Source organism: Rhopalosiphum padi, chromosome 2, assembly GCF_020882245.1.
Source record: "Rhopalosiphum padi isolate XX-2018 chromosome 2, ASM2088224v1, whole genome shotgun sequence".
Taxonomy (NCBI): domain Eukaryota; kingdom Metazoa; phylum Arthropoda; class Insecta; order Hemiptera; family Aphididae; genus Rhopalosiphum; species Rhopalosiphum padi.
The window spans coordinates 28,445,073-28,467,711 of record NC_083598.1 but is presented as its reverse complement, the minus strand read 5'-3'; the positions used below and the strand labels follow the sequence as shown (position 1 = coordinate 28,467,711).

Here is a 22,639-nt window from a genome sequence, read left to right as displayed (position 1 = left end):
TGTATTATTATAGTATATATATATATATATAATACATTATATACTATCAGTTAATAGTTATTAAAAATAAAAAGACCGATACCTACATTATTATTTATTAATCGAAAACATATTCTTATAACAATATAGATAATATAAATTATTTAAAATAAAAATTCCATTCAATCCTTACAACTTTTTTTTTATTGATAATGTAAAACGTTATCATGACAAAATAATTACAATGTTTTTTTCTGATTTTTTTTTTCTTAATATTATACTTGATATCCTTTCGGTTTGCTATAGAATATTTCGCGTCAATGAATGACCAGACATTTTTTTCATGTATATTTAACCACACGTTACCGTTTTCCTTTTCAAAATCTTAGAAACACGTCTTATCGTAAAACTGATGTTATAAAAGTTGTTACTTAAAGGAAACTTTGATACAAGTTTAATAAAAACACTATCCAAAATCCAAATAAACTGTAACATATTGAAAGAAAAAATAAAACTTGGACGATTTGTGCAGATTGCGTAGCTGAACAACAAGTGCCTAGTATAAAATGATAATAAATAAACATAATGGCCGATTAATAAAACACCACTATGATAAACGTGTTGATATTATAGATGACATTTAGAGGAGGGTAGAGGTCGAAAACTATGTAAAAACAATCCAACCCTTAAGTAATAAAATTGATGAATTATTATTATATACTAAAATTAATTTTCATAAACTATAAAGTAGGTAGATTTGAAAGATTAAATGTAGTTTAAAAATATTTTTATCGTCTTTTAACTTATATTATATGTGTATAACTAAATAAATGTATACAAATAACATTATTCTGGTTATCCTGCAGAATTTAAAAGAGTATCCATAATTTCTATGAATTTATTACAAACCAATAGCTAGTTACAGTATTGTCATAATAATAGTTATAAAAAGTATAAAAATCTATTCTATTAACATTGATATTCATATAAGAATACTAAAAATTAAAAAATTGTAAATGTTAACATGCATAAATACACTATGAAAATACTTAATCATCAGTTTTCTGACTAACCCAAACTAATACCTAATTATATCATAAGATGTTAAATGATAAAGAAATTGTTATGCAAAATTAAAAATAATTGTTTACTAATTAATTTAATTTTCATCAAAACATGAGTACCTAGTCAAATGTTCGATTATCTAATAATCAGTTAAGTTGATTAACAATTTAACACATTAAGTTACTGAAAACAGTTTTTCCAATAGTTGATTTAAACAGTATTTAGTATTTACATACTTAGTTTATAATAATATTTTATTAGATTTCCGTAATAGTGAATAGTGATTACTGATTAGTGACTTAACATGCCATAGATAATATTAAATATAAATATAATCATTCTACAATATATTAATTATAAGTTATAATTAAGTTTAAGTTTTTAGTTTAGTTTTGATTTGTAAATTATAAGTTATAATCTACGAATCAATACCAAGTTATAATTTATAACACATAACTTTTTAGTCAATAACTTATTACCTAGCCTAATAATAATACTTCTGATGTAATATTTTCAATTATATGATTTTGTAAAAAATTACTTAGTTCAAGTATAACAAAGGTACAAACTATAGTATTACTATTAAAAAAAAAAATAACTTCTAATTTATAGTGATAAAAATATATCATAAAATATTTTTACAAATAAAGATTGACACATCATCTCCACTCAGAATAGTTTTTCATACACATACAATGATTTGTCAATTCAAATTTAACATGTAGATAGTATGCCCATTACAGTGAACTACTCAATAATAACGGTCAATAAAGTTAACTCAAAATCTACTATACAGCTTAGCGAGTTCCTAAGTTTTTTTTATATGAAATTGTTATACTCTTACAATACTATAAAAGAAAATAAAAATAACATTTTGTAAAGTTTTTAAAGTAATTTTTCGATGAATTTTATTAAAATTTTTAAAACTTATTTAAATCCATTATGATTATGATTATTAATAGTTTCTTTTACTATTTTAAACTTGTTAGACTCAACTATATGTGGAAACATTTAAACATCAGAGACAAACATAAATATTATGAAACTGCAACTAAAGCTCGCACGATGTACAATCTACCAGAACTTCCATGTCATGCAGGTAATAATTTTGATTGGTTAAAATTAAGAGTTTACCTATTGGCTATTACTGATTAATTTATTAAAATAGATAATATTATAACTTATTTAAATATCATAAATAGTTTATAATATAATATAACTTTATAATAAAAGAATGCAACATTAAATAATATTATTAAATAGGTATTATAATTAAATTTATAATTATGATAAGAATACCACAATACACCTTTCTTTTAATACATAAATTATATAATAAAGAAGCTAGCTTGCTCGGATTCTTTTAAGATTTTTAAAATACTATTCAATATTACATACTAAATTTTAGAATATTAATATTATAGGTAATTGGATAAATTAGAAATTTCAACTAAGTTAACCATAATATGTAGTATGTTATTTTACCAATTTCTTAAAAGGTTTCGTCTCGGTATAATATAAAATATAATATATAATTTGTATTGTGGGAGAAAAATAAAAGATTATGAGAAAAGGTAAAAAAATACCTTCATCTTTCTTTTAATAACACTCATAGTTCTACAAAGTTATCATATATTTTTATTTTTATGACCAATAACGGGTATTAATTTGATAGTGGTAACTGGCGAGTACTACAGAGCACCACACTTTATTTGATGCACGTAACATATAATTATGCTTATTAGTTATTTTTATTTATTAAGGGCTTCATTTAAATGTGTATAAATAATTATAACGATGTTGAGCTTACGAATTTAAGAATGGCTCACAAAGACGAGCAATTTGTCCAACGTCCAACCAATTCTCATACTGCAGGGTTTGTAGAAACCATCGCGCAACACGCCCCTTCCTAATTACGCTTGTTACAACTTTAGATGGGAACTTCACGAACACGTCCGTCAGCCAATTCCAATAATTATATATTCAGTTTAATATAAAATACGATGTAATAATATATTTAAATATCTTTTAATGAAATACATTATAGAATGTGTGTACAGTTTGAGCAGATTTTTTAACAAAATCAATTACTATTACTTTTTTCTTAGTACTCTTGTCATGATAAGAGTTTGAAAACTGACGAGACAACTTGACCGAAATACGTTTTTGTAAGTTTACATGTTCATTGATTTTTTTCGCTACATCACATTGTATACGCGTGTAAGGTCAAACTAGGTATTTGCTTGGTAAATATGTATATAATACATTCACGTATGAAAATGTACATTGCGTATTAATGTGAAAATTTATTTTTCAAATGAAAATGTTATTATAATCATAATATAGAGATAGACTATACTGTATATTTATAATATATTGTCTAGAGTTGTTATATAACTATAAAACGATTTAGCATCTATGTAATAATATGGCGAAATATTTCAAATTCAAAGGTAGCAAGAAAAAAAAAATTAAGTACCTAACTAAAATTTTAAAATGGAAGGTTATGTTTTTATATTTAAATAATTTGAACCTTATAATATATAACACTACAACTAACTAATAACTAATAAATTGTTTCCATTCAGATAATTTATGGATAGTTTTTATCAATGTTTCTTCAATATGTAATTATTTACATTCAACACCTTTTTTTCTTGTTATTTAAAGATCAATACGTCATAGTTATTATTATTTATAAACTATACTTATATACCTATAATCTATATTACAATTTATTATGTATACTCGTATAATATATTTTATATTGATATTGAATTGATAAAAATAACTAATAATCATAATATTCAATAATAATTCATAAAAATTCATAATATTACTTTTATTAGGTATACTGACATACTGCAGATATTCCAATCATAATTATTATTATTTCTAACGTAGTCATATTGCCATATCGTTCTTTAAATACTTTTTTTCAATTTGAGGACTGTAGCTATGTTGTGTATTTAGTTTATTTCTGCTATACGTTGCTCATTTGAATAAAATATTCCTAGTATATTAGGTACTAGCCAACTAGCCACTATATGGAATCAAATATTATACGTTTCGAATCACTTGCAAATTTAGCTTGACTTAAGACCGCGTGACATGGAAAAATATACGTCATATAATATAAAATATAGGATATATAATTTCGTCTTACCCGCCCTAATACTGCCTATGAATGCATTGTGTTTATTCATCCGTATTCCGTACATACATAATTTTACTATAATATAATAATATATCATAAATTATAATTATTACCTACCTACCTAACACAATATTCGCCCGTTCGTGAGACACCCTGCACTTATATTATGCGAAAGGGTAATGTACTAATGCGTATACAATAATAATACGATACATATTATATATTATATAAGGAAAGAGTTTGTCGCGTTCACGTTTACCCCGTCACCACTAACCCGCATCGTTCTTCACGACCCTGGTATAACCTATTACACCGAGCATGGTTTTATTCTCCCTCCGCCCTGGGGGCATATCAGCCACGAAACCCTCGGAATACTACATAGGCGACCAACGCCTACCGCTCCCGCCTCGACCAAAAATCCATACAGTATATTATACAGCAAACACAGAGGCGCAAGGGCTATAAGGGTGCTCACCATTTAGCACCCGGAATTCTACCACCACAAATCCTATAGTAGTACTTTTATCGTGATATTGTCTTAAACATTTTATTTAATATTAAAAAATATATATACTTATGTATTATATTATCTACAGAATAATATATACACAATACGAAACAATCTTTTCGAAAATATTCTTTTTGAAAAATGTTAGATACTACCTATACTTACATGCAACTCTAATATTTCATATTGCATTTATTTTTTCATTCTTGTGTTTGTCGGACGTTGGTTGATCCATTTATCAACTCTTGATTTTTAAATCACAACCTAGGTACATTTTTAATTTCATAACATGAAGTAGGATATTTTTCTAAAAAATAAAAATGTAGGTAAAAATACAGATAAATATAATTAGGTACTATAACAACATTGAAATAACAATTGTTAATTGATAAGCATTTGTAGTTTAGATGGACGAATTTTTCCTATGCGCACACACTCCCAAAAAGTCACACACACCTGAACACGCTCACCGGGTGAGTGGCAGTGGTAGCGGTGGTGGTGGTGGTGGTGGTGGTGGTGCGACGTGTCGACGGCGCCTCGGCGCCGTGCGGTCGAAAACCGATGGATTGGCCGCGGCGGCGGTATTGATTCCACTGGCGGTGCGCACGAACACCGCCACTGTCGTCTGAACCGCGCGCGCCTGTGTCGGCCGCCGGCGTCGGCGTCTGTGACAACGGCTACCCACGCGTCAGCCGGCCGCGCGCGCTCCAAACAACCCCCAACCAATATATACGGCTTCCCCACAGCCAAACACATCCCACCCGGCCTCTGCCACACGTACATACCCATTATTATTATTATTATTATTACGTTCACACGCCACCACCGGTGTGACGGCGGTGCGGGCGCAAACGCACACCGAGAAAAGACTCCTGGCGACACCACCGCATATGCGTGTGGGGTGTATACAGCGACAGCCTAACCGTAAACGTTTCTCGCTCCTTTTTCCGTTTGTTCACCACCTCCACGTCCCCGTCCTGCCGGTGGGGCTGCTGTACCGCTCCGCCGAATCTGACTCACGCAGTCGTGCTCAGTGGATATATGTCTGCCGGTGGCGGGCGCGCGCGCGCGCGTGTATTCCTCACCTGCGCGCGCACCGCAATATATACGTGACAACCGGCAACCAGCAACCAGCACGTGCGCGCGAAAGCTCAATACGCTTCGCTAACGCTCCAAGACGACACGCATACATACAATTATGCTTACACGTACGCGTACCGTAACACACCACACACCCACGCCTACCCACACCTATCGCATTCGCGTGCATGTAGAATAATCTACGTACTTATGCATGCTGTTGTTTAAAGTGATTTGAATTTTTCCTGTCGATTACGACGACCGTACTGCTACTTGGACGCGTTTTTTTCGTCATAATTATTTTATAATATCATAACATTATGATGTACCAATGAAGAATTATCGTTAATATTGTTTTTGATATGACCACAATTCACGGTGTGAAAGTCCAGCAATAACACCGGAACATTTGTTTGGTTCTTCAAACGGCGAATTGGTAATATTACGATTTACTATTTATAGGTACATCATAGGTACACTGACGATACGATATTCCAAAAATCGTTGTCAAAACGCCATTTAAATTCACATAAGTTAAATAAACACTTTATATCATAATATAATCCGTTCTGTTCATCTAAGCACTCGACAACCGTTAAGATTTGAAAAAAAAAATCACTGGTCCAAAAACCATATTATATTTTAAAACCGATCTCACGAATGATGATAGAAAATAGGATTACAATATTATTTCAATATATAGTATAGTTATTTGATCACAGTTTTTTTTTTAAAATCTAAACCATTTCCTAGTGCCAAAATGAACTCGATGGGTTATAAATTGTACATAATATGTGGTAAGATAAACTATAACAACCTTAAAAACATCTAATATATTATAATATAAAAATAAAATTATTAAACTGTCAACAATGAAACAAAAAATAATCAATATCCTTTTAAATTAATTGTTTATTCGTCTAATTCCCAGATTATAGCAACGATAACATATTATATAACATTTTACTAAATTTAATTTAATATTATGGACATTTCAATGTAATTCAATTTTTAAGTACATACCTACATGCAGTAAAAAATTAATATTTAAGAAAATTTCAGTTATAATTTCTTATAGTTCTAAAGACTTAAATCAATTTTAAAATGCATATAAAATATTTACATTGTATAATTGTATTTCTATAAAATATTGGGTGTTAATTGTTGGACTTATGAAAATGAAGATTTATTTTGTAGTTTCTCAGTCAAGTTAAAAGAACAAACACGCTGTGTTGTTTCCGTCTTACAAATAGACAACATGGTAAATTTACGTTCATAAATTCCAATTTTATGTTGTTATAGCTTTAATATTAATATGAATTGACTTATCATCAAACCTAAAGGTATTGTCTATATTTTCCTTTTATTGTTGATTTTTTACAATATGATTGATTGTTTAGGGTGTTACGAACATTTTTATATTTTATTTTACATATACTCATATAACTGACTTAAAAATTTAAGTATCGTAAAACTACCAATGAGATAATACAGATAATGTTCTTATCTTTAAGTTTGATAATAAGTTGAATTTATTATTCTAATATCCAAGCTTACTACACAAAATTAGAATTACTGTACGTACATTTTGATATGTAGTAATGGGCAGCAATAGACGTTAGTAGACAAAAAGAACATAATATGCGGATACGAAATTTTAAAATTTTACAAAAAAAAAAGATTTATTTGGAAAATAGTTATAAATAATTCTTCAACCATAATATAATGTGCTAAATAGGTGGGTACTAATATGTTTACTATAAACGCCATGGTTGATGATTATTTATATAAATTAAATTAATTAAAATATAAATTGGGTTTAATTAAATTCATAAAATAATCAATATTCAAAATATGCAATGTAGTATAATATTTATATTTATTTTGTGTTTATGTTTGGTACAATATCTTGTGTTAATGCGTTAATAGGAATATAATATTTACTTTTAATTCGCCAATGCATTTAAAAGTGTAATGTTCAAAAATACGAAAATACTCATTATTGTATCACTTAAGTAAGGATCAAAATTTATTTTATAAAACGGACTTTTCTTACTGGTACTCTTTACAGATTACTAACGATTTCGTATTAATTAAAGAAAGTATGTGTGATTTTGAATTACTAGAATTAATTTAAGAGACATTTAATTAATATTGTTTCACTGATAAAATAAAAATAATTCAAATGTTAATAATATAAATAATTTTATTTAATTAAATTTTATTTATTTTCTATATTATATTTATATACTCTACATAGAATAATTTAAAATGCAATACATAGTTACAATAATATCTATTATGAAAGTACAATATATACATTTATTGTACCTAAGATAAAATTTGAAACTTATAAAACATATTATGTATGGGTTTAAAATCATAAACATTATTAAATTCAAAATGATATCAATAATTTACTGTTTAAGTATTTATAATTTTTTTCATTAAATTAATAAATTTGTTTAATTTTCAGAAAATGATCAAGAAAAATTAGGAAATACATTTACAAATAGCACAGAACCTAATACCTCCAGTGGTTCAAGAGTAGTCGGGAAACTAGTTAAAGTCAAGTTTTCAAAATCATGCGCCACACCAATAATAACGCCTCTGGTGAGTAATCATTTTTCGCTTAAATGATATAATATTGATAAATAAAATAATATGTTCAACTATAGTTTTATATTATACTAGTAAATACGAAAAAAAGATATGAACATTGAAAATATTTATTAAAGGTTTCTCAGATTATATGTAACAATATATACCTATTAAGTATTAATCATTTAAATAATTTGATCCCTAACGGTTACCAAACAGTAATTTAATTATGTGACTGGAAATTACTAATAACATTTTATAGTCAACTATGCGGTCATGCGGAGGTTGTTGTGCGCATATACCTAATATATTAAAAAAGTATTTTAAATTGTAATAACATTTGTTACATGATTTAGCGATACACTATTAGATAGTGATATTATTGAAAACATTATTCGTATAATACCTTATAGTTAAATCTACATATCAAAATGAAAACAAGTTAAAAGTATTTAGGTATAATAATAATTATTTTTTTTAAATCCATAGTGTAACTGTTTAAAATAAATTAATGAAAAAATTGCTCGGATTCTGATTATATTCTCCTTTACAAATTCGATAATAAGCAAATTTTTTCTAATATTAATCTAGAACGTAGATCTGCCATAGTGCCATGTTATGCATATGTCAGGCAACATGTGAGGGCTTGTTCCCCTCGTGACTTTTTTTTACAAATCTAACAAACGTGTTTGTCAGTAGTCTCAATAAGCTTATAGTATATAGTATAATATCATTATTCGTGATAGTAAATTAACAATCATTTAATGATTAGTAATATTGTGATAGCAACTACTATCGCTCAACTATACCACATTACCACAAAATAACATAAAAATGATATATAAATACTTTAAAAAAACTATGTGATATTTAATATCTACAAAACTACAACCAAGGTGTACCATTTTTGATTCTATATACAGTGAGCACTGGTCTATCGAACCTGCTTTTCGATAAACATTGTCTAGTTAATAACATGTATATCACAAGCAACTCAAAATTAAAATACCAATATTTAAAACGTCTATCAAAATGGTCATTTTGCTCTTAAAATTGAATTATATAATGCATACAATGTAAAAGGTTTGTAAGTTTTTTCCACAAAACACTTGCACATCTCATTTAATTTCAATATAAGGTCAACTTAATAAGGTACGTAGTTTTATATTATTTATTCTTTATATTTACAATCTTTATTAGAATAAATCTATAAGATATATAGTATAAATTATGTTTTGTATAGTTAAATCATGACATAAATTAATGACTGTAAGATTATTGTTTAAGTATAAAAATAAAAAGTAAAGAAATATTTTTTAATTACAATTATTCTAAAGTGGTTTATTTATTAACTAAACATAAATAACGTACAATTCAAAATTATTAGTCTTAATAATTGGATTTTTATTAAGATTTCATTTTTCTGAATGTTTTGGGTAACTTATAAAAATGGGTGGCTTTTTGATCGCACTCAAGTTATCTTCCTAGATTTTTTGGTGGTTCGGATTACCTCCGATAAATATACGAGTAGTAAATCAACAACTTGAATATTATTTTACAATGATTTAGTATTCGAAAAAAGCTCGTTAATCATAGAGTACCTACATAATTTATCTAAATTCTAAATTATTGAAACAGCCGTCATAGATTTTTATATATAACTAAATTGTTTTGAAAACCAAATTTAAATACATTAAATGTTTTCCCTCTTTTGCTATGTATAGTAATATTAATTTTATATTTTAATAATAAACAAACGTGAAAAAATCCCCAATGTGAATGGTTATTTTGTGCTTATTTAATCTTCAACAGTATAATTAGTAAACGATAATACACTAAAATAAAAATAATGTTTTCTAAACATATCACTAATAAGTAATAATACGAACATAAAATCAATATAATAATTGATTTTTAATATGGATATGGGTATAGAAGGCAATTTGAGGAGTACATCGAGTACATCTAATTAGTATAATTGAATAATAGGCGCTTTGTATAAAATAAGTTAACCTATATAGATTTGGGGAGTAATAATTCTGGTGTGCCGAACTTTTCATTGGTATGGGAAGTTCATTCAAATCAACAGGTAGTAGTAGCACTGTAGCAGCAGTAGTAGTCAACCGCACGCGTACAATTCTGATTATTCTCTCTCCCTGACTGTATCTGTATATGTTCCGACAAAGAAGGGGAATAGCTAACCCATTGCTAAGGTAAACAACAGGTATTTCTTAAGCCATTTGTACTATAATATAATTTTATGAATGTTTATAAATGCGAAAAGTTTGTATTTAATTTTAGATAATATGATAATTGAATAAATGATAATAATACCTTTATTATACTGATACAATTTAACAGATATAAAATAATTTATTTATTAGTATTTGTATCATTTTAGTTAGTATATATTCTTAAAAATAAATTGTTATAACATATGTGATATATCATAATGTATAGAAGTTTTTAAACTTTAAAATCTTAAAATTAAAATTAATTAATTATATTAATCTCATTTGTAATGTTCTAAATTAGCGGTTCCCAACGTTTTTAGTTGTGCGGACTACCAATTTTATAAAAAAATCTTTGAGGTCCATTAATAGTACACCTATGAATATATACACATAACACATTACACATATATAAATATATATTATGGTCCATTGTCAGTCTCATGCTACCCACGGCCCATAGGTTGGGAACCGCTGCTTTAGATAGCTAATACTTAATTATTTAAAATTATTTTATTATTCATAGCCAAATAAAATAATAATCTTTTGAAAATTAGTATTTGATGAAGACACTATATAAATAGTACATATACATTTTTAAAACATCTGTAGCATTGTGATTTGCTATAATTAAAAAAATAATGTACGCAAAATTAATATTTCATTATTAGGCATGCCTATATTATTAATTATAATATTGTACTTAAATTATTTATTAATAATTAATTTTTTATACATATCAAAAGTTAAATACTTAAAATTAAAAACTATAACTCAAATTATTTTAATGGGTGATATTTGTTTTCAAACTACTAATTTCGCTACTCATAATATTGTCATTAATACATTTATTAAACACAGGAAATAAATTCGATAATACAGGCTGTAAGAAAATTTGTTAGTACATGTTTTGTAAAATACATCATATCTTTATAAAAGTATAAAGTCTATTCGTAATTATTTTTTTTAAACATCCGTAGATATTCTAACACATATTTTAGATTTAAATTGTATTTATTTAATATTATGATTTTTCTTACTTTTTATCAGTTTGATTACGTTTTTGAAAGAAATAAGTGAATCCCGATTCCTGGACTAAGCGGAAATAGAAAAGGAGGAAACTCGATAAAAACACTTATAAATAACTATATTACACAATTTCCGTAGAAAAAACTGCAGCAATTCATTAATACATAAATTCTTCTTATAATTATTATATTAGTAGGTATTTAATTTTTTTATTTCTCAGTTCTTGTTTAATATTTTTTCATTGATACTTTTTTGTTTTTCTATTATTAAATCAAAATTGGAGAAAAAAAATGAATTTATAATCATTTATACTAATATATTATATTTTAATAAATAATTAAAATTATGAACTATTAATTCAATAAATGTGTTAGTATAATCAGGGCCAGCGCGAGGGTAAGGCGACTCAGGTGGACGCCTAGGACGCCATTTTCAGGGGGGCGCCGAAATTGTTTTTACCATTTTGCACACATTTGTCAGTAATATTTTTTTTTAAATATAAAATACCTAAAACTTTGTACTGAAATATTGATAATTATTATGGTTATTTCGTTTAGCCATATATTAAAATAATATAAGTATAAGCGTACTAACGTAGAATATTTATTGTATATGTTGCTCTATAAATATAATATTATATTATACAAACATTATATTATGTCGTCATAATGTTTTTTTTTTTTAATTAGACGATATAACAAATTATGTACAAGTTAAACATAATATATCATTTTTTTGTATTTCTGTCCATGAATAACATTGTTTTCAGAGTATTATGATCATGGCTCCGGACTTATAGCACTTAAAATAATTAAAAAATCATTTAAAAAATATGAATTTGAGCAAAAATATTATTCAAAAAAATTAAAACTTATTTTTTTCACGATAAAGTAGGTACTAGACATAATTTGTAACTGTGCTAAAAAAAATGTAATAATTAAAGATTACAAAAGATATTGAAACAAAATGATTAGGAAAAGTTTCTAACTAAAAAATCAAAATAAATAAATAAATCTTTATATTATAAAAAAAAATCAAACTTCAATTTCGAGAAATTTTGGCTTATTGTTTATAGATTTTTCGAGCGATTTTCTGAAAAAACTATAAAAAATAGAAAACCTGGTCAAAAAAGCAAAAATAATTAGAAAAACTGGAAATAACCATCTTTTTAAAAAATTATTATCGATATATATATATACATAATACAAATACTACATAATTTACACAGGCATATATTTTATATCGTCTAAATATTATACATATTTTGTTTAGTGATTTTTTTAATTTTGAAGCGTTAAATGTGATTATGTGAATATTCATTATTTCACTATACTAAAAAACTAAAAAAATCAATATTTTTGGTGAATCCTTATAAAATATTATATTGACATCGTACCAACACGAAGCTGTACAATAAATTCTAATAAAAATTATGATTTTGTTGTATTATATATAATATGATATATATCATATTATGTTTATTTGTATGAAAAAAAGTTTTGATATTATGTTAACTTGATCATTTTCTAATGTATATACCTACTATAACTAACACGATTTAGTTATGCATACATGTGTTAACAAGTAACATTTAATAAACATAATAACTCATGACTCATGACACAATAATGAATAATATACAATTTCAAATAAATAATTGGTACCTGTACTTTGTTTTTTTCATATTAATAAAGTAACTAATAACCAGACTAAATAAGAAAACTATCTGTTATGTTATCAAAGTTAATTTAAATCTGCCGTTTTAATAAATAATAATAGATAATAAATTATCAATAATTTTATAAATATTATAAAATAAAATATCTTTAAAAAATTAGGTTACGCCAGTGGTGTCATTTTTAGGGCAGGGTGGGCATTCCCCATTCCCCCCCTTTGTAAGAAGCTGGCCTCTGTCGGGCCGGCCGGGCCAGGTATGTGCTAATTTTGAGCCCCAAGCCCGCAAACATGATTCATGACATTCATGTCATTTTTAAATAAAATTTAATCATGATTCGTAGCTCATGCTAATATATAAATAATTATAGGGTATCTGTATGACTGTATCCTTATTAGTTTATTAGTTATAGGTGTGGAGACAGAAACAGCTTCACTACCTATCATTAATAGATTTAAATCAAGCTGTTTGGAGCTATGAAAAGTAGAAGATACCCTGTTATTGCCTAGCATCTAAGCAACTCTTGAAAAACATAAATTAATAATAAATACTTAATAATTCATTGTATGTTTTGTTTTATTTTTTATAAATACCCATTATACTTGGTGCAAATATAACAAAAATTTGGGTAAAATTCCCCTCGAAATAAGTCATCATAATATAATAGCTAATAGCATTGAGTACAATATATGGTACTATAATGGTAATAGGTAACACCTACTAAACAGCAGAGCGACTACCCCATTAAAATATTTTATCCACATTTATGTATTTTGAGAAAATATTTTCCTAGTACTACTACTAATAGTATGGCGTTATCCTGCTTTAGTGGCTTAAATAAGTAAATCTATAACAATAATTTAACAATCTAGAAGACAATACGATTAGTAATAAGAGACGAGTATACCAGAAATTCAAAACATTAGCGCTATCTGGGAGTGTTTTTAAATTAAATAAAAATAGCCTTTTAGGTATATTAAGAAATTTGTCAAAATTCGTTTCAGTAACGCAACAAGTTTATTCAAAAAACGTCTAACGTATTTAGATTCTGTAACAAAATTTATTGTTTTTTCGATGATAGCTGCTTATTGCTCAACCAGTTACAAAAATAAAATGATCAAACTTTTTGGTACTTCGCTCATATAATATATAAAATGCTGTAATATAAATTACAACTGAAACGGAAAAAACACTCTATAATTAAAAAAAGTGTAGTTATACAACCGTTCACCATCGATGCAAAATATATGCCGACCATCAGTGATAGAATGAGTGAGTGGATGAGAAAGAATAGGGGACTCTTATATTGACTAAACATACACTGAAGTGAGCAAGAGAAGAGCCCGGGGTATGCTGAACGGAAGAATCCTTACAGGTGCTTGTTATGTAGCCCCTGTGTATGTACCGTATGTCTATATATAAAGTTTATACATTAAACACACACACACACACACACACACACACACACACATATATATATATTATATATACTTTAGAGTGGTGGTGGGGAGTTTGAAGAGGGGAAGGGATGATATTGTGGAGGTCGGTGTAGTAGGTGAGGTTTACTGACCCACGGCACCGTATTGATCACCGCCCCCTCAGTGTGGCTACCAACCCTTCGGGGTGGTGGTGATCTCCCTTATCATCGACACGAGTGGTCGCACGTCAACGTATTGATCCCCCACTCCTTAAGTTCCTCTGTATGTACTTGCTTATATATTATATATATATATATATATATATATCAAAGCCTTACAATTTTATGTACTGTTGTGAGGTTCTGTACAGAGTTTTTCGACTTCGATCGAAAATGTGATTCTTATTTGACACCAACCATTCTCTTATATTATATGTCCATATTTTATAATACATATTCCCACAAATATAATATAGGTACCATATCAATATAATTCGTGTTTGTGTAAGTATCTTATGACAGCAATAATAAGCTATTTTACGTAGGGTTTTATAGAGAATAAACAAAAAAATTAATAGGAATGATGTATTAACAAACACGTATTTTCAGAAAAAAATATTGTGTTAGGGGGGAGGTTATAAGTAAATTAACTTAACATTTCTATCGTCAACAAACAAACTCTGTTAATTTATCGTTTTATTTCCACAAAATTATTTGATATTAATCTTTATAAAAATTATGAATTTCTTTATGTGTAATGAATAAATATATGAAAACATTTTTTTTAAACATTTCGGTCGGCAGAGGTATGAATACCCGACCCCCCTGTTTATAAATACCTGAGTAGATATTTAATTATTAATAAAATATATTAAAATGTCTTATAAATATATTACAGGTATTTATATATAAAGATAATATATGACTGGTTTATAATTCTAGGAAAAATTTGGAATGAAATAATCATTATCATTACTTACTGGATACCATGGGACATGGACAATGGACATACACTGTCATATAATGGTTCCCCAAACTCAATATATAAAAAAACTATAATAAATAATAATGTAGAATTAATTTAATTCCAACAAAGAATACATAAATTCATATACAAATATACATACAAGTCTAAATCAAGATGTAATATATGTATATTATACATGTTTATTGTTTATAGTATACGTAACTAAGAAGTACTTATTAAAATATGAATAATTGTAATCTATGTATTTATAACTTTATAAAACTAATATAGAAGTTAATTTAAAGACATAATACATATAACTTTTTATAGAATTATATTATTTATATTATTCTTAAACGTTTTTAAGTAGTCTTTACAGTTCAACATCTATCAAAGTAATAATAAAAAAAATGTATAATAATTTATAAATATTATGCTATTTTTATCTATTGTTAGAATTTGGGCTGAATTGTTAAATTTTTAATAGGTTTAAATAAGTATTGAAAGCTTTTTAGTACTTACTTCTCTGAATGTGATTTTGATGCTAAGTATGTTAATATTTGAGTATTTTGCACGCAAAATTGAATTCAAATTCAAGTTATTCTACACATTTTTATATGAAATTTTTATATATACCTTACTAATTTTTAAAACAAATATTTTCGGATTATTATATAGATAACTACTAGGTACTTGAAGATATAACAATAAGAAATACCTTAACTATTTCTATATTTCTAAAAACAACACGGTTGGACTGGAATTCTCAAAATATGAATATATTTTTTTTCAGCTTAATAAAATTAAAATGTTGAATTTTTATGGAATAATTAAAGAATTTAATTTGTCTATACGTTCAATGGTTATTTTATTTAAAGTTTAAAGGAAATACATTTTTAAGTAAATTGTTGATATTTGTATTGTACTATTGAAACACTAATAGTTGATACATTTAATTTTACAGTGTATTATAATTTAAAATATTCTATGTGTTGGTCCTAGGTAGCTATAACTTAAAATGTTTATAAGTTAATATGCATTAAGTATAATGATGTATAAAATATAGATATATTTATATCAGATCTTAGATCTAGTCTTTTAAATAGATATATTATTATTACGTATTTATGTTAATGCAATAATAGATACTTTTAGAACTTTCTATATCAATGACTATTTTAAAGTTGTCTTGCTTTTATATGTAAAATTATATAATCTGAATTAATCTGGAGTGGCAAGAGTGATTTTTCTAGAAAAATTGATATAAGTGTGCTTATACATATCATATGTAGGTATACCTGGTACCTATATCAAGTATATTAAGATATATTATAAATGTAATATTATGATCGTAGTGCTTTTCTGAATTTTATAGGATTCATTTATTAAAAACTGGGTATTCCGCAAATTACTTATGTATAATATTTGACAATTATTATTATTATTATTTTTGTTTAGTTTTTCTCACTCCCGGCATTGCGACAACACATGAAACTGTGAAAGCGACAACCATGGTCGGCCCAAATGGCACACCCACTTGTGTTCTTCTCTCGCATCTCCACAACACACGCGTTCAACTCGCTCGCCTTATATTATGTATATTTCTAATAAAAAAGAAAAGAGAGAAAAAAAACTAAAACATAATAAGTCTATTGTCGTGGCTGACTTTCGAACGCACATAGTACCGGAGGGGATTTCTGAAAAAAAAATTAAACACATCCTTGCCTCTATATTATGTATATATTCGTATACAGCTGACTCGTTACTGTGGAAAGTACAGGCTATTGTTCATCATCTATGTGTAAACTAAATATTTGAAAAATTTAGAGAATTTTTAGAACACTATTACAATATTTTTCACACATCTGGCTGAAAATCATTATAAATCTTCTTTTATTTGCGTTTATGATTCCTTATTAGTAAAATATTATATTTTACTTATATGACTTTTATCCAAATTTTATAACATTCAAAACCAAGAAATATGATATAACTATATAAATTTAGGAACTCGCAATCAACTAGATAAAAATAAAACTGAATCTTTATGATATATATATATAAATATAGGGTAAATATTATATAAGAGTATAATATAGTATACATAATATATATACAATATTATATCTATACAGATAAATTTTATATCATCTAGTCTAGATTAAGATCTAGAGGGACCGATAATTGGATGTGGGCCCCCGTCAATAGAAAATAATATATTTGACATTCCTAAATATTCTTATCCCTAATTGAACATTGTAATATAATATTGGTATATCGAATTGGTGTACACTGTACACATAACTTAATAATTAATCACTGTTAAAAATATTACTATAGTAATATCACTATTAATTAATTTATATACTTACGAATATTATGTAAATTTAATCAATGATATCATTATTATTTTTAAATAAAATTGTTCATGTTTTTTTTTATCATCTCTGCTCCACTGAGGTGTATTTTTATTTCAGACAATACCTATATTAATATTATATAATATATAATATATGCTTTTAGGGGCCATGACGATTTTTTGCCATTTTCGATACAATTTATTATGACTATAAATGGCAAAAAGTCATATCATTGATAAAAATATTCTATACTAAAAGTATAGCAATAAATTAATATTATTGTTGTCGTTGTCGTGAGAAAAAATTTAAATATTCAAAAACAGACAATAGTAATTTAAAAACTTATAGATTTAATATCTCAAAATAATTGCACTTTTGGTCTTTAACATAGGCGGGTCTCGATTCTACTCTTAATTCGGATCTTGAAATTACTAATAATTATGGAATATATAAACCTTTAAATCTATTAATATAAGTCATACGTTAGTTTTTTTTTACTTTAATGATGATTTATTATTATTATTAATATTACTTAAAAAATAGAAAATAGCACTGAAATTATGAAAATATTTTAAGAATTAAATTTGGTTAGATTTAAAGTGTAAAGCCGCTAGATGCTAGAGCAGTTTACTTTTTTCATTAATACAAAAAAATTTTAAAATTATAAATAAGCAAGTTTTTAGGATAATGTATTAGAATAGTTTTTTGAAAAAGAATAGAAAGATATCTGTCCTATCTTTACCCCTTTATACAATTTATATTTCAGTATCAGTATACACGATTAATTAAATTGCATACTATTATTAAAGTATTTAATGAATTTGATATTAAAATTAAAATTAAAAACTATATTTTCATAAATACTTAACTTAAATTTTTATGAATGAATTATGTATTAAATTTATAAAACACTTATAAATATTTTTATAACCCATGCAAGTTATTTTATTGTACTTTAAGTTTAGATATGTTAAATATTTAATTTAATTTTTAAAAGACATCCATAATTGTACTTACTGACTACTATCAGTTAATAATGATAAATTATTTACAAAATATATTTGAATATTTAATCATCGTTACGATATTTTGTAAAACATAATTATTTTCCATCAAATATTATATTAGTATTTGGTAAAAATATTTCATAGGGCACACCATTAAAAAATAAAAATGCTCATAGAACGTAGTCATACCTACATACGAGTATTTTTAACTATTAATCTAAACATTTACATATTAGAATTTACATTAAGAGTAAATTATTTAAATATATAATATAGATAAATAGTTTAATCATCTAATCGACACCGCTATGAAAATGTAGTAAAATAACGACTGTTGCTAAAGTAGTGAGGTAGACTGGTCAGAATGTTAAAAAAAATTTAACGGTAGTAAAATGTACACCTAACCTAACCGGGGACTGTTGCAGCCTGCAGGTAACAGTTACTGTTCAGTAAGTACGATATGGGCTCGTTTCTATTGTTCTGTAACCAAACACATAACTCTCATTCGTCAGCTGATTGTCGCAGAAGTCAATTTTAAAAATTATCGCCTTCAACACATTTAGGTAAACATATTATACCGTAATAATATTAGTGTTACACAGTTACGCGTACAAAAAGATTTGATATACATGTAACCATATTATCTTAGTTGAGCTGCAGGTCATGCTAAACATGTACACTATATATGCACCTGAGTTCAGACGATAACGATTAATGGACCAAACAGAATGAAATAAAATATCTATCTGATATACCGTGCACGTGTAATATAAGCGATAATTTTTATTGTGCCAGGTTTGGTTGAAGAGCTTGAAACTTTAATATTGAAGTAGGGATATTCAGACATCAGACAGACCACAAGCGAGATATACATATGAATGTTGACAGTGGTCAAAATAGCAACTAATAATTAATAGTTGTGATAGTAATATGGAAACATTTTGTTTAAATAATTCCATTAGCTCTTATACACATAACCAACTTATTTATCTTTCGTTTTGATATAAAAAAAAAAACAAATAACAAATCTAACGTGCCTATTATATTGACAAACAATGAGAATTAAAATTGTTAAATAGCAATGGGTAAAAATGTGATACGAGCGTACGACTACTCTTTTTAATTTTGATTGGCATTAGTTAACTGAATTGTTATCATTTTTTATAGTTTATACTATAATTATGATATAGCGAAATATGTGCGTTCAACGCACTTGGATACGAATTTATCATTATAAAACTATGTTGACGAAAACATTGTGGCGCCATTAATTTCCCGGATCACCGACATAATATAAACATACCAATATGGAAATATTGTAGATATACCCATATACATGAGTATATTATTTTGTTTCTTACCCAATACACGAATATTTACGAATTTAAATTATTATTATTTTAAATTGTACAAGCTGTGTTTATTTATTATTACACCGCGGTGTGTTGACTGGTACAAATAAATATAAACAAACATAGTTTACATATTTTTGAGTTTGTTCGTAAGTAAGTTGACCTTGGGTTTGATTAACGTTCATGCGTCACCTATTTAACAATTTTAAAACATTATATAAGTTGGTAGTAATGCAATACATAAAATATATAGACAGAAGAAAAAATGTCAAAAGGGTATAGGAATAATCTGATCGACTCCACAATATATTATTAGGACAATAGGACGATATAATGTGTAATGGGAACCATCATACTAAACTGTGTGTGCACTTATAAAATAATTGGCCGTCTCATAAACAATTATAAGTAACACAGACACACAGTGTATTCAGTAATAATAATATATGTGACACGTAACCGAGTATTGACACGATCAATCGCTGTTAAGTAAATATTAAAAAAATAAACAGCCCGCGCGTGTTCCATGTGTATGGGATATTGGCATACATAATATCGTAATTAACGTACGGATTACAATTTTACAAATAAATAATATGATTAATTATTATTTGATGAATTATTTTAAATATAATTATTGAAATCGTAAGAAAACGAACGTTGTCAAATCGTTATTATTACGATGATAAGATAAACGGTGTTTTTCATAGAACGATAATTACATTTAATACTTATCCAGGGCCATAGATAATAAAATAATGATTTGGCTATTCAACCTTATCGGGAGGGGGAATTTTTGGTCGGCGAAATGGGAGATGGTAATTTACGCCAATTTTATTACTTGTAATTTGCGCCACATCTAAAAATTTATTTTGGTAATTTGCGCTACGATAGAAAACGAAATGGAATATGCAATATGCGCCACACTTTTAACTTCAATTGTTGGAATTTACCAGCTGATAAATTTACTGATATCGCATCGGCTATATACGAATATACAATATACCAAAGTTATTTACGCAATTGTTTTCTTTGCATGGTTTACGCATTGATCATTATATACCACTTTTGTCTTTTATTTGCATTACTTCCAAACAAAAACACTTCATCTTAAGTCAATTCATTTTAAAATTTCATAACACTGTGTAATGCACGTGAACTCTGTTAAAAATCTAAATTTTTTTTTGATTCCGAAGAAGCAATTCATGTAGCACTAAAACAAATGTGGGAAGATATTGAAATATTTGATTGTAGATTTCATCTCGCTCAATCGTGGTATAGAAAAATTCAAGAATTAGGTCTATCCAATGTAAATCAAAATAATAAAACAGAAGAGAACAAGTGGTTAAATCTCATGTTTGTGTTGCCATTCCTATCTTCAAATGAGGTTAGTGACTGCTTTATTGAAAATTTTATGTCATCAATTCCTATAATGACATAAGATTTCAAAAATATACGAATTATTTAATTGACACATAAACTCAGGGGCGCAATTAAATGAAAAAACTGGGGGTGCTGAAGCTCTTCTATCATTTTTTCATGATGTTGTCTTAAGTTTATGGATACCTGATTATACTATTAAAATCTCAATTAACATGAAACAATTTGAGGGTGCTGATTTCAAAATTGAGGGTGCTAAACACACCCAAGCCCCTTCCAAATTTCGCCTATACATATTCCATTGAAGAGGCTAAATTTCCGCCAATAATATGTTCTGCAAACATCACGTTACTAGTTCTCACTATAAATGCTTGTGAATCATAAAATGTACAATGCAATTTTGTAAGTTAATAGTTAATAGTTCTATCCATAGACCTTATATAAAAGTATATAACTTATACTTATACCATATATAAGGTCTATGGTTCTATCAACCACGTCCTACTATTTACCACTTTTTGGACGTACCGAAAAGATTTCAAACAGAAACATTAATTATAATATAATTATTAATTAATAGTATACATCTCAAAAAACGGAATTCTACTTTAAATAAAATTGGTTGAAAATTTTCAAAAATATATGAAGACTATAAACAAAAGAAAATTTATAAATAAAAGCTTAGTTTCATTTTTAAGATGCAAGTATAAAAAAAGGTGAGCAAGCTAGGTATTATAAGTATTATATTATTTAAAAGTAGCACAAAATACAATTTTTGAAGGTACAATATGGCGTAGATTAAATAATGCCCTGCTTTTATTTAGTTTTATG

The 22,639-nt window shown here is 26.7% G+C and overlaps 1 protein-coding gene across 2 annotated transcripts in view; it reads left to right on the top strand.

The window, feature by feature from the left end:
• Window positions 1-2,028: 2,028 nt before the first annotated feature.
• LOC132923454 (probable serine/threonine-protein kinase DDB_G0272282) overlaps window positions 2,029-22,639 on the top strand; it is a 59,957-nt gene continuing 39,346 nt past the window's right edge. For both annotated transcript variants that reach the window (XM_060987452.1, XM_060987451.1), the window contains exons 1-2: window positions 2,029-2,143; window positions 8,266-8,402. In XM_060987452.1, coding sequence (XP_060843435.1) covers window positions 2,044-2,143; window positions 8,266-8,402 — 237 coding nt within the window. In that variant the 5' untranslated portion in view covers window positions 2,029-2,043. The remainder of the gene's footprint in view (window positions 2,144-8,265; window positions 8,403-22,639) is intronic.